Genomic DNA, 18705 nt, shown 5'->3' with positions numbered 1-18705 from the left:
TAAAAGCACAATAAATGAGTATAATATAAAGTAAAGTAAATATCATAAGATAAATATAATATAATATAATGAGTTCTTGAAACTTGGTTATTTTCCCTAAAACTATATATATATATATATATATATATATATATATATATATACACTAGCAGAAATACCCGGCGTTGCCCGGGTTAAAGAGCATAATGAAATCTAAAAACGCTGTCTAGACTACGCATCATCTTTATATATAGAGATGTATATACACGTATATATATGTATATCAATATAAATATATGAAAGTCAATGAAGTTTTGTAACAGAAGGTGATCATGTACATACTTTCTTGCTGTTGTGATTGTAACACCTCGTTGTAAACAATGTTCCTTGTTTTCCCTTGTGGAGCATATACAAATAGGTTTTTTTTTGCTGCCCACTCTTGAGCAGCCAACATACAGTTGTCCATGTGAGAAGCAGGGCTGTTCCAAGAGAAGACCAGCTACAGACAGTGTTTGACCCTGAGATTTGTTTATGGACATGGCAAAAGTCACACAAAGGGGGAATTGTAGTCTTCTGAATGTAAAAGGAATGTCTGCTCCTGATGGGGTAAGAGGAATTCTTGGAATAAAGACGTCATCCCCTTTTGCACATCCAGAAAGAACGGTATCCTCGATAATGTGTGACATCATTTTCTTTATCACGAGTCGTGTTCCATTGCAAAGTCTTGGTGGTTCCAGATTGCGGAGCAGCATTACAGGCGTTCCAACTTTAAGTGATAATATGTGGGGAGGTAGTCCTGGAGGCTCCAACGAATTGAGAAATTCAGGAGGATAGTTCACCACTTCATTTGTATCTGGAACTGTATCAACAGACTTGTAAGTTTGAAGATTGCCGGGAAGAGAATGCATCAGGTGTTGATTAATTTTTGTAACAGCTACGTTTTTTGGAGCTAATATTGCTCTTTCACATAGCCAATTGTGATTTTGGTAGTTTTGTTTAAAGTTGGGAAAGACTTTGTGTTTGAGGTCATCTACAGAATTAACAACAGAACAAAATGGCCGGAGGTCTGCAACGAAATAATTTTACTCAACACGTTGCAAGTGAATCAGTGGAGGCAAAGATGCATCTCATTTACTTGACAATTTATGCACCACATTGCAGAAATCACAATGTAAGTATATCTGAAAGGGTAGTCTTACACTGTTGTACCGTTGAATTACAAATAATGCTCATCTATTATGTTCGGGTTAAAATTTCATCAACATCAAAAATATATGAATTTTCATGGGAGTTATGGCTGTTATGCAAAGAATATAATTTCCAAATTTCATAAAGATCCATTCAGTACTTTTGACGTAGATTTGGATAAGAAAACAAATGACTAATGTGTGTGTTTGTGTGCATGTGTATGTGTGTGTGATGGGTATATATATGTATAGATATCTGTATGCATGTATATATGTGTACATATTATATGTACATCTATATATATATATACATCTACACATATGTATACATATACATGTATGCATATAGATCTCTCTCTCTCTCTCTCTCTCTCTCTCTCTCTCTCTCTCTCTCTCTCTCTATATATATATATATATACATATACGTGTACATATACATCTATATGTATACATATACATCTCTCTTTCTCTCTCTCTCTCTTTCTCTCTCTCTATATCTATACATATACGTGTACATATACATCTATATGTATACATATACATCTCTCTCTTTCTCTCTCTCTGAAAGTATCTTGTCATTACAGTATCGAAATGTGATTGTTTCAGTTAGTGGAATAGTTTCATTTTTAAAGTGAAAGTATTTGACATGAGTGTTTTTGTTTCACTTTTGACATGTAATACTTAAATAGTGGAAGAGATATTATGTTGCCGTGTGCTCGAACTCTGCGAGAAGTTAAAAAATTTTTTGACTAAAACACAACTGGAACCCTAAGTAAGGCATGTCTAAAATTTGAATGAAATTGGTTGCGTAATTCTCGAGTTTTAGGGATTCACACACACAGACAGACAGACACACATTCTCATTTTTATATATATAGATATATATATATATATTTTTTTTTTTTTTTTATTCCTTCCCATGACTTTCACCTGTGTTGCTGCTATAAGGCTTACTTCCACACACGCCAGCTTAATTTAATTTGTCCTTAGTCAAAAGACACCTGTTGTTTGTATTTGTAATTGTGTACCATTTCTCCATTTTTTTCCATCCTTGTTTTTGTATACATTCGCTTACTGTCTTCCAAAGAATCTAGTGCCTTTAGCTGAGATTCTCTTGGGGCCAGCCAAATCAGAGCAGTCTCGAAAGTAACTGGCCAAAACTGCAAAGACAACCTGGTGCTTGACTGAAGATTGAAAACTCTGAATGCCCCATCCTTGTTTTTTCTTGTCGTTTTTTGTATCGTCTAACTGTCCGAATGTTTTGTTGTCGCCAGTTACATTCTTGTTCCATTTTTTGTTTTGTTTATATATATATATATATATATATATATATATATAGAGAGAGAGAGAGAGAGAGAGAGAGAGTGAGAGAGAGAGAGGGAGGCACACAGATATAAATTTTCTCTTAGTAAATAGATAGTAATTCTTTAGGGCATCCAGTCATTGAAACCACACCAAAATAGATGGCTGGAGCCTGGTGCAGCTCTCCAGCTCCTGTCAAACTGTCCAACCCATACCAGTATGGAAAACAGACATTAAATGATGATGATAATTGTATAGGATACAAATATGTATATATAGATACATCCAGATACACACAGATTCACACATCTATATATATATATATATATATATATATATATATATATATATCTACTATATATTTGTTAAAAGGGTGGATGTTGTCTCACAAGCAGTTGTGCAGACAAAAGTGTTAGTAAATGTGGTCGGATTGAGCCGACAATTTGCACACCTATGTTAAAAGTGCTGGGGAGTTTGCAAGGCAAATTTGAGTTTGTCCAATTGAAAGGCGTGGCCTCTAAGGCAAAATTCCTCATCTTTAAAATGTGGTCCAAGTAGACTCAAATGAAATCGGGTTATAATACTAGTATATATATATATATATATATATATATATAATAATATTCGGGACAAAATCCAAAATTACAGGTAAAAAACTCAATTAAAATCAATTTATAAAAAATTAAAATTAAATTGAGCCTTATAGATAAAGTATATATAAAATATATAGTTTTAGGGAAAATAACCAATTTTCAAGAACTCATCGATGAAAATCCACTATCACATATAGAAAAATTAATAATTAAAAGCACAATAAATGAGTATAATATAAAGTAAAGTAAATATCATAAGATAAATATAATAAAAAGATTACACGTGTTTCATAACCAATTTTCAAATAGAAAAGAAATTTAAATCGATTAAAATCAATTGAAATTATCGAAATTAAGTTCTATTCAAAAATATAGCTACTCGTCAGATCGTAAGTAGAACAATAATTAGATATATATCTCAACCAACAATAAGTACCAAATGAATTAATATGAAATACTTATTATATAAAGATAGAAAAATTATTTAAAAAATATCATAATATCAAAATAATAACCATTCAATAATCATCCCTTCATCCATTATAATAACATGTATATTATATACAAAAAACATCTTACATAAATTATCATTGTTTTAAATTATCATTGTTTTAAATACAAGTTGAACGAAGTTTAAGTTTAAAATAATAATGAAGATAAAATTAGTACATATTTAACCGGTGTAATAGTTAAAGCTATACTATTTAAAGCTAAAGACGTTTACTGTTCCCCAGTAAAAATGTCACACACACACTCAAAAGAAAGACACACAATACAATCCCAACAATCACAACAAACACCCACAAGCACACATGCACAGAAGCATGCACACACAATGACACACCTCCCCGACAAATACAAGCCACATAGACGCACTCACACAAACACACCCACACGTATACACACACATACTGTACTAACAATACAAACAAAACTAATCACTCACAATGACAGCGCACACACACATGTACACATATACACCAGGAAACTACACAAACCATACACACATACAAACGCATACCCAGTACCAACATACACGGAACACACATGCACACACATACACCTCACCTGGATAAACCCAACGTACAAGGACACCTAATAAATACAACACACACATACATGCTCACACACACATACACCCTCATTCACACACATACAGTTGCTCCCTCACACACACACGCACCACAATGACAACTCAAACACAAACATGCTTAGAGACACACACAAACTCACGTACACACACATAACACCTCCACCAACACACAACACAATACTCATATACACATGCCACACACGCACGCACGCACACAGACATAGACATACACATACATATGAACCATCACACACATACGTTTGCTTACACACACACACACACACACCAAGGATATTTAAAACAACACACCCACTCAGACAGAGAGAGACACACACACTCCCACACACACACACATACGTACACACCCTCACACATACATACGGTTGCTCTCACACACACACACACACCACAAGGACGATCAAAACAACACATACATACTCAGACAAAGAGATATACGCACACTCTCACGTACACGCACCTAACATCCCCACTGACACAAAAAACACTCAAACACACACTCATATACACATTCCACAATAAATTCTGGGACCAATAAAAACGGCACACACACACACACACACACACACACACACACACACACACACACACATGGACACAAACACACATATACACACACACATAGAGATGTGCACAAAACCAGTCCCAAAAACTAGTGAACCATGACAGACTGTCTCAGACCAACCAAAAATAAAATTAAAAAATCCTTTTTAACTCTTCTTCCCTCCCACCCCAGCTAGCCAGTCATACTGTCTCTTATGACAGTAAAACATTCCCTCAATATACACAAGAGGAAAAAGCCAGGTCAGTTCCTCTTCAACTTTATTCGATTGTCAAAGAATATGTATATGTATTTTTCCATATGTGTATTTTCATACACTGTTTTTAACATTTTCATTTTAATATCAGAGAATGTGTGATAATCAGTATGTAACAATACAAAGTTCATACAAAGCTTTATACTTTAAATATATTTTATCATCAAAGAATGTATATATGCATTTTAATTCTCGAACTGTTTTTTAACATTTTTTATTATTCTCAAAGACTTTTGATAATCTTTTTCTAAAAAAGTGAAACCGGTTAAGTAAATAAATATTTTTAAAAAATAAGTGCATTTTCAAACCTTCTTTCATATATATTTCCACTCGTACGGTATTCCACAACTTTACTTTATTTTATATATATATATATATATATATATATATATATATATATATATATATATATATATATATATATGAGAGAGAGAGAGAACTTGTTTTAAATCTCTGAGTGAGAGATGTACAGTAACAGTACGAAATAGTAATGTTTATATGCCAACAGAACATGGCAGACCTATAAAGGACGATGTTACTGTTGTTTTAGCCCCAGGAAGATATCTTTTCCAGCTGGCTATTGACACACAACTGCACCCTACAGAATCTATTTACCAAGAGTAAATTTATATGTGTGTGTGTGTGTGTGTTTCTCTCTCTCTCTCTCTCTCTTTAATGTGTGTATGTCTTTTATAGGACTTCCACGTTCTGTTGGCATATAAACATTATTATATATATATACATATATATATACACACATACACACACACACATATATATATATAGGTAAAATAGAAGTTGAAAATGCACTGAGAATAGTTAAAATATTTTTTTTTTTTGTATTTAAATATTTAACCAGTTTCACAGTTTACATTGATTTTCAAAAAGTTGAAATAGAAGGACGTGACTTATGTTGCAGCTGTCTTGCTTCTGACTAGTGTTCCAAGCTTGCCCTATTTTAATCTTTAAATATAACTATTCTCAGTGCATTTTCAACTTCTATTTTACATATATTTCTAACCATGTGGAATGAAATAACTTTCTTGCTCGCGCGCGCTCTCTCTCTCTCTTTCTCTCTCTCTCTCTCTCTTTCTCTCTCTCTCTCTCTCTCTCTGTCTCTCCCCTGGACTGGCTCTTGTGCGGGTGGCACGTGAAGTGCACCGTTTTGAGCATGGCCGTTGCCAGTACCGCCTGACTGGCCTTCGTGCGGGTGACACGTAAAAGCACCCACTACACTCTCTGAGTGGTTGGCGTTAGGAAGGGCATCCAGCTGTAGAAACTCTGCCAAATCAGATTGGAGCCTGGTGTAGCCATCTGATTTCACCAGTCCTCAGTCAAATCGTCCAACCCATGCTAGCATGGAAAGCAGACGTTAAATGACGACGACGATGACACACACACACACACATACATATATATATCATCATCATTGTTTAACGTCTGCTTACCACACTAGCATGGGTTGGACAATTTGACTGAGGACTGGTGAACCAGATGGCTGCACCAGGCTCCAATCTGATCAGGCAGAATTTCTACAACTGGATACCCTTCCTAATGCCAACCACTCTGAAAGTGTACTGGGTGCTTTTACATGCCACCGGCACGAGAGCCAGTCAGGTTGTACTAGCAACGGCCACGCTCAAGTGGTGTTTTTTATGTGCCACCTGCACAGGAGCCAGTCCAGTGGCACTGGCAACAACTTTGCTTGAATGTTTTTTCACGTGCCAGTAAGGTGACGCTGGTAGCAATCACATTTGAATGGTGCTTTTTATGTGCCACTGGCACGGAAGCCAGTCAGCTGCTCTGGCAGCGATCACGCTCGGATGGTGCTCTTAGCGCTCCACTGGCATGGGTGCTAGTCATCGAATTTGCAAATTTGATTTGATTTCGATTTCACTTGCCTCAACAGGTCTTCACAAGCAGAGTTTAGTGTCCAATGAAGGAAAGGTACGCATAAGTGGGCTGGTTACACCCCTGGCATAAGCCACGGGTTATGGTCTCACTTGGCTTACCTGGTATTCTCACGAACAGCATATTTCCAAAGGTCTCGTTCCCTAGTCTTTGCATCGATGAGGCCTAATGTTTGAAAGTCGTGCTTCACCACCTCTTCCTGAGTCTACCTCTTCCACAGGTTCCCTCAATCGCTAGGGTGTGGCACTTTTTCACACAGCTATCCTCATCCATTCTCGCCACGTGACCATACCAGCACAATAGTCTCTCTTGCACATCACAACTGATGCTTCTTAGGTTCAACTTTTCTCTCAAGGTACTTATGCTCTGTCTAGTATGCACACTGACATTACACATCCAGTGGAGCATACTGGCTTCATTCCTTGCGAGCTTACGCATGTCCTCAGCAGTCACGGCCCATGTTTCACTGCCATGTAGCATGGCTGTTCGTACACATGCGTCATACAGTCTACCTTTTACTCTGAGAGAGAGACCCTTTGTCACCAGCATACATATATATATATATATATATATATATATATATACACACACACACACCCACACGTATTCCCTCTAACCTCATTCTTTCTCTCACTGTATTTGCTCCCCCCCCCCCCCACCCTGGTTGAGATGCTTTCTCTATTCATATTTTGCACTTCTAAAACACTCTTCAACCTCTCTTTTCCTCACTGCTCTCACCACATTCTCCCACCCTCTGCTTATTTCCCTCTCACTAGAATCTCCCCCCCCACACACACACACCCAACAGTTTTCCTTCCATATGCAGTCCACCTCCTCACTCTTCTTGCTTTATCCTCCACTTTCTCCTATGTCCTGTTCTTTGCATATTCTCCCCCCCCCCCCCCAATCACATCTGCTCTGTTAGTCTCTCCACTACTACCCTCTCTTCATACTTTAACCTATCTTAACTTCTCCCTACCCTGCAGCATTGCAATTTTAACACAAGCATCATTCAATCTTCCCTTCACTGTGTGGCGAAGACCTTTGTTGCCAGCAACAGTTGTCCCTCCATAAATTTTCTCCAACCCATTCTTATTCTGGTCACTACGTGTGAAAGCGCATGGCTTAGTGGTTAGAGTAATTGGCTCACTATTGTAAGGGTGTGAGTTTGATTCCTAGCAGTGCAATGTGGCCTTGAGCAAGACACTTCATTTTATGTTGCTCCAGTCCACTCCAGCTGGCAAAAATGAGTTGTGACTGTAATTCTAAGGGCCAGACTTGTCACATTCTGTGTCACACTGCATCTCTCTGAGAACTACGTTAAGGGTACACGTGTCTGTGGAATGCTCAGCCACTTGCACATTAATTTCACAAGCAGGCTGTTCTGTTGATCAGATCAACTGGAACGCTCGTCTTCATAACCAACAGTGTGCCGGTTTAAATACCTCCAGAGCAGCCCCCTCGCTTACTAATTACATCTAGGTAACAAAAGCTATCAACTACTTCTGGTGAACCGTCCAGGCATTCAAGGAAGTCTGTGTCCAATGTGTTCATAACAGACACTACTTCAGTGCATCCATCACAAATAAAACCAATCATCATCGCCTCTACCCTGAAATTGCTGGCCTTGTGCCAAAATGTGAAACTAATATGACACTATTATATGTTTGATTGTTATGATAATATTGATTGCTTGATGCTGGTTATGATTAATATTATGTTTATGATTTGTTTACTTAAACATGCTTGTTAATATTGATTATTTTACCACGAAATCCTTTCAGAGAAACTGACCACACCAGTACATGTAAACAATTGTTTAATTGTTTCCATAATTAATCTCTTTGAAAGAACATTTGATGTTAGAAGTTACGAAAGTTTATCTCCACTGAAAATATTCTTTTCCTTTAAAAGACTGATATTGATTATTTTTCTCTTCTTTAGAGATCTTAGTGGATATGGTAAGATCGAGAATGTGATATTAGAATCATTTTCATCCCAGAATGAAGAAATAAAAGCGGCCGCATCTTATGCTTTAGGTCAGTTGCATTTCTTTTCTCTTACAGTTTTCTGCTGGCTTTGTGAGTATGTGTAGGTCAGAGTTGTGGTAAGTATTTCCAGTACATTGATATCTCTGCAGAATTTTCTTGTCTCTTCGTCATCATCATTTAACGTCTTGCTTTCCATGCTGGCATGGGTTGGACGGTTTGACTCAGGACTGGCAGGCCAGGAGGCTGCACCGGCTCCACTCTGATCTGGCAAGGCTTCTACAGCTGGATCTAGTGGGTGCTTTTTTATGTGCCACCAGCACGGGAGCCAACCAGTCAGGCAGCACTGGTATCAACCACGCTTGAATGGTGTTTTTTACGCACCACTGGCACGGGAGCCAGTCAGGCGGCACTCATTTTTTAAACATGATTGTGCAAGATGCAAGTTTATAATTGTCTGCTGATTTTAAGTAAAAGGAAAATGTGGTATTGGAAAGTTGATTGTTAAGTCTGGAGATGAAAGGGTTAGAAATGAGTGTGGTTCTACACTTCATGGACAGGTGGGTTTTGTGAGATATAAAGGAAAAGGGTCAACCCTTTAGCATTCAGATTATTCAGTTAAATGTAATGCCTGTTCATTCACATTGTTTTTAATTTATCATCCTTTATCTTATAGCTTTCAGATTTTAATGATGTAACCTCGCCTGTGTTTGTGCCACATAAAAGTCCACTCTGCTGAGTGGCTGGTGGGGCAGCCAGCTGTAAAACTCCTGCCAAAACAGTCACAGAAGTCTGGTACAGGCTTCTGCCTGGCTAGCTCTTGTCAAACCATTCTATCCACACCAGCATGGAAGGCGGACATTAAACGATGATATATTTTTAGAATGATATTGAAGGGTAGGTGTGATAGATGGATCTAACTAGTTTGAACATAAGCCAGGTAGCATATTTTGGCTGGATATGGCCTGTTTAAATGCTAAGGGGTTAAGAGGAAGTGGATGGCAGTTGGCATGTTCTGAAGAACCAATTTTATTATTCTTGTGGTAACAGAAGCAACATTGTGTGATGGTGTCTCCTAACATATTTCCTTTGATGAGAAATGGATGTAATGGTTGTGTGCAGTGACACTCTTCTTCCTCGAAATAAATGTTTCTATTTCAACCTGTTAAATGTAAATAAATCCTGTTGAAAATAGAAGTGAATGTCTTCAACAGTAGAATCAACTGATATTGAGTGGGCAGCTAATATTATATAAATGACTCTACAGGCCACAACCATACCTGTTATATATTCTAAAATTAAACGGTATATTCTCAATTTCTTGTGTGATTTACTGCTGTAGTATTATTATTATTATTACTACTACTACTACTACTACTACCCTTCGCGCATAAGTGAAAGCAGGGTATTGTAATAACTCTTCTTTATGAGTTTGCAAAATTACTGGAAAATGGCTGAACGGATTTTCATCAAATTTGGCAGAAATAATCATTGGGTGAGTGGCTTGAAATGACGAAAATTTGGTACCAGTTGAGCAGGGGGGTGGGGCAATGTAATCGACTCATCCCTTCCCCCAAAGTTGCTGTCTTGTGGTAAAATTTGAAACCATTATCATTATTATCATCATCATAATTATTATTATTATTATTACTACTACTACTACTACTTCTTTTTATAATACTTTCAGGTAATGTCAGTGTGGGTAATTTGACTTACTTCCTGCCATTTGTATTACAAGAAATCAAGAATCAACCTAAAAGACAATATCTGTTATTACATTCTCTAAAAGAGGTAAGTTGAATTTTAGTATTACTTTTGAGTCAGCAATTCATAAACTAATTCTTAGTCCCTTCTTGGTATATTGGTGATCCTGATTTCACTGTGAATATACATATTTTTAAGTCCTACACCACCAGCCTGTTGACCTAATTTCTCTGTGTTCAGGGTGTTCTGCACTCATAACATCCACATTGTAACCATTTGAAATATCTTGGTTATTCAAGAAGTGGAAATCATACACTTCAAGAATTCAACTTCATCCAAAACCAACTTTCATCCCTGGGATGGTGTAAATAATATCTTAAGGAGACAACACAATAAATGCTGGCTGCTGGGGAGATCAGTTTTTAGTACAGTTTACACTTGGCTATTGCAATTAATGAGACAAAAGATTAATTTTCACAGTGTAACATGGTGTAGTGGTTCAAATGGAATTTATTATTGTTATTTATGTTGTTAGCAAATCCATGAGAATGAAAGGTAAAATACATCTCAACAGGATTTCCTTTGAAAACATAAAAATAAGAGGCTCTTCTTATTTCTTATTTCTTTATTGCCCACAAGGGGCTAAACATAGAGGGGACAAACAAGGACAAACAAAGGGATAAAGTCGATTACATCGACCCCAGTACGAAACTGGTACTTAATTTATCGACCCCAAAAGGATGAAAGGCAAAGTCGACCTTGGCGGAATTTGAACTCAGAACGTAACGGCAGACAAAATACGGCTAAGCATTTCGCCCGGTGTGCTAACGATTCTGCCAGCGCGCCGCCTTCTCTCTAGTTTCTGCCAACACTCAGCTGCATTGCAACTCAACATTCTCTTAATTTTCCTCCTTTCAAAGCAAACTTTGATTCGTTGAAATAACTGATGCATTAATATTTCAAATGTTTTTTATATTTTTAGATAATTAGCTGCCAGTCAGTTAATGAATCCACTGTTGATAACTTGAAACCTTATGTAGAAGACATTTGGTATGTAATTACTTTCCCTGTTAATATTTATTACTAATTATAACCATAACCAAGTATATCCTGCTGTAATTTATAAACCATTTAACAAATGGAATTTATTTCCTTTTACTCTTTTACTTGTTTCAGTCATTTGACTGTGGCCATGCTGGAGCACCGCCTTTAGTCAAGCAAATCGACCCCACGACTTATTCTTTGGAAGCCTAGCACTTATTCTATCGATCTCTTTTGCCGAACTGCTAAGTTACGGGGACGTAAACACACCAGCATCGGTTTTCAAGCGATGTTGGGAGGGACAAACATATACACACACACATACATACGTACATATATATATATATATATATATATATATATATATATATACACACACACGACGGGCTTCTTTCAGTTTCCATCTACTAAATCCACCCACAAGGCTTTGGTCGGCCCAAGGCTATAGTAGAAGACACTTGCCCAAGGTGCCACGCAGTGGGACTGAACCCAGAACCATGTGGTTGGTAAGCAAGCTACTTACCACACAGCCACTCCCACGCCTTTTCTACAAGATCTACATTTGTATTCAGTCATGTTACTAAGTTTTACATTTAGTTTCTCTCTCCATAGTTTTAAATAGTTTTCCTATTCTCTCCCCAATTTTCCTCTTCATTGATCAAAGCATCGCAACTGCTCTGTTGGAAGTCTTAGACAACTGACCGTCTTCAGTTTTTTGTGTTAACCTATTGTATAATCCTCTTGAGCAAAGCTTATCATTCAGTTTGCTTCATTATATTAGGTTAACAAATATGTCCCATACAGAGATAAATTGGTAAATATTGGAAAAGATATCCAGCTGTAATAACTGTTGTTACCAACAGAAAGAAAATTTTCAATTCAATAAAAACAATGCAACTCAATTTAACATGAAAAAAATTAATACAAAGCTGTTTTTATAAAAAGAGAACTTAAAATGAAAAAAAAAATCATCTGTTTCTGTTATTTTAATTTTACATTCCTGAAAAACCTGTCTGTCTTTGAGAACTACCGTTGCCTCAAGAAGGCCCAGATTGGACATTATTGCAAAATGGAATAAATCTAGACCTTTGGCCTCTTTTATTTATTTCCTGCCATTTCACCATTAATAGACTCATTTCGTTGTATTTTTTTCTGTTCCTCTCTTAACCCTCCTTCATTTATTTATTCTTGGTGCTGGTTACACATTTCCAATCTCTCTCCATCAGTGACATTAACCAAAGTGAGCAGCAAAGTCTTTTACTTTTGGACATTTCATAATATATTCATTGCTTGATGCTGGTTATGATTAATATTATGTTTATGATTAATGACATTATTGTTTGTGTGTTTGTTTACTTAAACATGCTTGTTAATATTGATTATTTTACCACAAAATCCTTTCAGAGAAACTGACCACACCAGTACCTGTAAACAATCGTTTAATTTATATATATATATATATATATATAGCTTCTTCACTACTGCAAAAGTGTGCTGAAGATGCCAAAATTCCTGGATATTAGTGTGAAACCATAGCAGGGAACTATATAATTTAATTTGGTCATCCAGAAGGGAAAAAATGGCTGGATTTCAAGAGTTTTCATTCAAGTATGGACACATCTGAATCGAGTTCCATTTAGTCACTTGGTTGCACACATACTCTTTTACTTGTTTCAGTCATTTAACTGTGGCCATGCTGGAGCACCGCCTTTAGTCGAGCAAATCGACCCCAAAACTTATTCTTTAGAAGCCTAGTATTTATTCTATCGGCCTCTTTTGCCGAACCACTAAGTTACGGGGACATAAACACATACATACACATACATATATATATATATATATACATACATATATACAACTGGCTTCTTTCAGTTTCCGTCTACCAAATTCACTCATGGCTTTGGTTGGCCCGAGGCTATAGTAGAAGACACTTGCCCAAGGTGCCACGCAGTGGAACTGAACCCGGAACCATGTGGTTTGTAAGCAAGCTATTTACCACACAGCCACTCCTACGCCTATATTTAAAAAAAAAAAAAAACTAAAAAAAAATCCATGAAGATTATGCAGTTCAGGCTACAGGGTTAAAAACGAATGATAATAATAATAATCCTTTATACTAAAGGAACAAGGCCTGAAATTTGTGGGGAGGGGAGTAGTCGATTACATCAACCCCAGTGTTTCACTGGTACTTAATTTATTGACCACAAAAGGATGGAAGGCAAAGTTGACCATGGCGGAATTTGAACTTAGAACATAACGATGGGCAAAATACTGCTTAGCATTTCGTCCAGTGTGCTAATGACTCTGCCAGCTCAACACATTAATGATAATAATAATAATAATAATAATCACTCCTTGATTTTTGTTCTTATCATCACAGGAGCTCTCTCTCTCTCTCTTACTTCTGATATTATTGATCTCAGACTGGAAAGGTTTCTAAAACCAGCTTCAATATTTATTTTTCAAACTGATTTTTATTTATTTTTGTCCAACTAGAAATCACTCATTAAATATTCTACCTCTTTACTCTGTTACTTTCCATAATTTGTCTGCTAATTTAATAAACTTTGTGGAACAAATAATTATATATAAATGCTGACAACTATGAAGGTATGTGGGTCAAATGCAAGGAAGGTCTTAATGTTATAACAAACATCCAGTGAAACGGTACTTGGAATGTGCCAACTATTCAGAAATAGTGACAGTGAGAAACTCCTGAAAGTCTATAAACTGTTTCTGGCAGCTCTTGGTGTTGAGTGTTGTTATTGGTGAGAGCCGAGTAAGGAAAGGATGGAAATTGTTCAGGGAGTTAGTTGCTTACCAACCACATGGTTCCAGGTTCAGTCCCACTGTGTGGCACCTTGGGCAAGTGTATTTCGACAATAGCCTCAGGCCAACCAAAGCCCTGTGAGTGGATTTGGTAGGTGGAAACTGAAAGAAGCCTGTCGTATATATATGTATATGTTTGTGTGCCTGTGTTTGTTTCCCCCCACCACCACCACCACCACCATCGCTTGACAACTGATGCTAGTGTGTTTATGTCCTCATAACTTAGTGGTTCGGCAAAAGTGGCTGACAGAATAAGTATTAGGCTTACAGAGAATAAGTCTTGGGGTCGATTTGCTTGACTAAAGGTGGTGCTCCAGCATGGCCGCAGTCAAACGACTGAAACAAGTAAAAGAATAAAAGAATATATGCTGATGTTCTAGTTCTCATAGCTGATTCTATAGGAAAATTAGAGAAGAAATTTCAGGCATGGAAGTCAAACCTAGAATCAAGGGTGTTTTACTACATGATAACGAGATCAAGATATTGCATATGGAACATCTAGGACTGCAGCACAATTTGTAAGATGTTGGGAGGAAATGGTAGATTGTAGGATATTGGTTCTGCCATCATTGCCTCCTCCCTTCCTTCCCCCACTACTGTGTTGTTGTTGTTGCTGTGTGACCCTGCCCCCATGATTAGCATGCATTTTGCCCCAGTCCTTTGTCATCTTTCTCAGGTTTATTCATTTGATATCCACTTTCACCATTTCCTCACACTACTTTGCCTTTCTTCATCTATAAGATTCTTCTTGTCTTGCTTAGAAAAATCCATATCGCTGTTATGTGCCATACACATCACATTGCCATGCTAATACAAACTTTTCTCTCACACATTACCTCTTGTTCTTCCTATAGCCTAACCTTGCACTTCCAGTGGTACAGTTTCACTTCATTTCTCTACTGTTTTTACATAACCTCATACAATGGCATCTCATTATTTCCCTCCAAATATGAAAAGTCATAGCACACATTTCTCTACACTTTGTCATTTCAAGGCCCAAAAGGATGTGAAACTACTCACTTGAAATCAGAGAGAGATAAGATGTGGTTTTGTTCAGAAGGAAGATAATTGTTTTAATGTGTTTCTTAACAAGAAAGTTTATATTTTAAACTTGAAGTTAAAAATTATACTTCTTAAAATGAATATAAAAAGTACTTCTGCCACATAAAAACCACCCAGCAAACTCTGTAAAGTGGTTGGCATTAAGAAAGGCTGTAGAAGCCAAGCCAAAATAGATAACAGGAATGTGGTACAGTTCTCTGGCTTGCCAGCACTATGGAAAATGGATGTGTGGCAGCAGCAGCAGTAGTTTTTTAATTTCTTTTTACTTTTTTTAAAAGTTTGTCTGAAAATGTTTCAAAGAATTGTTGTGTTCTTTTAGAATTTTACAAATATTTCTTTTTCTGGATTTTCTCAAATGTATTTTTTCTATTTCCAACAGGTCTATGTTATTTGCCCATTGTGAATGCCCTGAGGAAGGAACACGAAATGTTGTATCAGAATGTCTAGGGAAATTAACTCTAATTGACCCTTCAACACTGTTGAATAACCTTAAAAGTTATTTAGATTCTCCCTCCCCCTATACAAGGAGCACTGTTGTTACAGCTGTTAAATTCACCATATCAGACCAGGTAAAGCATGCAATTTATACTGTTATTTACACTTAGTTATAATTTACTTTGTTCCTAATAATTAAAATAAATAAAATTAATTTCAGGTACAAGTATGGCTGTGTGGTTAAAAAGTTTACTTCCCAACCACATGGTTCTGGGTTCAGTCCTTCTGCGTGACACCTTGGGCCAGTGTCTTCTACTATAGCCTTTGGCCAACCAAAGCCTTGTGATTGGATCTGGTAGACAGAAACTGAAAGAAGCCCTTTGTGTGTATGAGGTTGTGTATGTTTGTAGCTCCTTGTCTTGAAATGATACTTGTAAATGAGTCTCACTGTCGCACAAGGAGTGTCATTCATTTCTAATATTCTCCAAGAACATGTCAGGCCATGGGGAAGCACTTACTGATTGCCCTGATAGTTTTTAAACAGATGTTAAAATTTTCCAAACCAAACCTACTTCTGCTGCCACAGAAGTACGGTCGTAAAATGGTTTGAAAATGAAATTAAAAATATGGATGTTGATTCTTTCTAAATTAATTTCATAAGAAATACACAGACACACTGATTGTATTTGACTTCCTTTCTACCTCTGTGTGTGTGTGTGTGTGTTAGCATAATGACCTTTCCAAAATACAACAAAATCTGTTTCAATACATCATTACACTTCAAGAATCTTGTAAACCAAATACAAAAATATAATTAAACTTGATATTACTTCTTAATTGAGCTATCAGAATCACATGATATGGGAATTCTGGCAAATTCTCGTTTGCTACTATCTGTGCACTTTTATGTACCAAGTCACCACAAGACAGGTTCTCTCAGGGCTAATAACAAAGTATTTGGTGTTCTAACAGGACATCCATGTTAAGTTGGATATAAAGATTACCTTTTGATATTAATACTGCTTCCATTGCTGATAATTAATAAGTAGTAATTAACGTGGTGAGCTGGCAGAAACGTTAGCACACCGAGCGAAATGCTTAGCGGTACTTTGTCTGTCTTTACATTCCGAGTTCAAATTCCACTGAGGGCAACTTTGCTTTGCAGCCTTTCAGGGTTGATAAAGTAAGTACCAGTTGTGTACTGGGGTTGATCTAATCGATTAGCCCTACTCCCCAAAAAAACTTCAGGCCTTGTGCCTAGAGTAGAAGAGAATCGTTAGCACACCCAGCGAAATGCTTAGCGGCATTTTCTTGGTCTTTACGTTCTGAGTTCAAATTCCACCGAGGTCGACTTTGCTTTTCATCCTTTCAGAGTCGATAAAGTACTAGTTGCGTACTGGAGTCGATCTAATTGATTGGACCCACTCCCCCAAAAATTTCAGGCCTAGTGCCTAGAATAGAAAAGAATATTAAGTAGTAATTTTTGTTTCTTGTTTCATTTTGTTAATTTTATTTTTTTCATTTTCTCTTCTTAGCCACAAGGAATAGATTCCTTACTTCGAACATATATTGGTGATTTCTTGAAAACATTACAAGATCCCGACTTAAATGTACGCCGAGTTGCTCTGATAACTTTTAATTCTGCTGCACATAACAAACCTTCTCTTATTCGAGACTTATTGGATTCTATTCTTCCACATCTTTACCATGAAACAAAAGTCAGAGTAAGTCCATTTATTTTACCTTTTACTACTTGGCTTCGGTTATTAGGTTGTGGCCAGGCTGGGGTACTGCCCTCAAGAATTTTTAGTCGAATAAATCGACCCCCAGGACTTCATTATTTTAAAAACCTGGTAATTATTCTGTTGTTGTTGTTTTTTTTTTTGCCAAACTGCTAAGTTACAAGGAGCCAGTCAGGCAGTACTGGCATCGACCAGGCTTGAATGGTGCATTTTACATGCCACCGGCATGGGACCAGTCAGCTGGCACTGGCATCGACTATGCTTGCATGGTGCTTTTTATGTGCTGCCAGCATGGGAGCAAGTCAGATGGCACTGGCATCGACCATACTTGAATGGTGCTTTTTACATGTCACAGGCATGGGACCAGTCAGGTGGCACCAGCATTGACCATGCTCGAATGGTGCCTTTTATGTGCCACAGGCAGGGGACCAGCCAGGTGGCACCAGCATTGACCATGCTCGAATGATGCCTTTTACGTGTCACAGGCTTGGGACCAGTCAGGCGGAACTGGCATCGACTACGCTCAAATGGTGTTTTACACGTGTTATATATATATAGTGTGTGTGTGTATGTATGTATTCTATGCATGTACTTTCCCATTTGTCACAATAAAAAAGGCATTGATGAAGAAGTAAACTAACTGTAATTGCTGATATTGATCTGTTACATCAATGAGGGTCAAAACTGACCTTTTGCCAGTGCTGGTGCCATGTGAAAAGCAGCCAGTCCACTCTATGAAGTGGTTGGCATTAGGAAGGCCATCCAGCTATTGAAACCATGCCAAAACAGACAAAGGAGCTTGGAACAGTCCTGTAGCTTGCCACTGTGACAATAAAATAAGAAACAAGTCAATTGATCGGAGATATTTCGGGGTGGGGGGGGACATGCCTTTCTCTTGGGCTCTAGTTGAGTAGTCACAAGCCTGCCTGTTGTCTGCCGTTGCTACTACTACTACTACTACTACTACTTCCATTAACTCCGTCACCACCACCACTACAACTAC

The 18705-nt window shown here is 37.3% G+C and overlaps 1 protein-coding gene across 1 annotated transcript in view; it reads left to right on the top strand.

Moving 5' to 3' along the window:
* The window catches only part of LOC106867201 (cullin-associated NEDD8-dissociated protein 1), a 64683-nt gene that overhangs the window by 39130 nt on the left and 6848 nt on the right, over positions 1 to 18705 (top strand). The window contains exons 21-25 of the mRNA XM_089348321.1: positions 8846 to 8940; positions 10577 to 10680; positions 11576 to 11643; positions 15905 to 16094; positions 17496 to 17684. Coding sequence (XP_089204447.1) covers positions 8846 to 8940; positions 10577 to 10680; positions 11576 to 11643; positions 15905 to 16094; positions 17496 to 17684 — 646 coding nt within the window. The remainder of the gene's footprint in view (positions 1 to 8845; positions 8941 to 10576; positions 10681 to 11575; positions 11644 to 15904; positions 16095 to 17495; positions 17685 to 18705) is intronic.

The sequence above is a fragment of the Octopus bimaculoides genome, chromosome 3 (genome assembly GCF_046866305.1).
Source record: "Octopus bimaculoides isolate indiv1 chromosome 3, ASM4686630v1, whole genome shotgun sequence".
Lineage (NCBI taxonomy): Eukaryota > Metazoa > Mollusca > Cephalopoda > Octopoda > Octopodidae > Octopus > Octopus bimaculoides.
The sequence above is the reverse complement of the archived record's forward strand: the minus strand, read 5'-3'. Positions and strand labels throughout refer to the sequence as shown.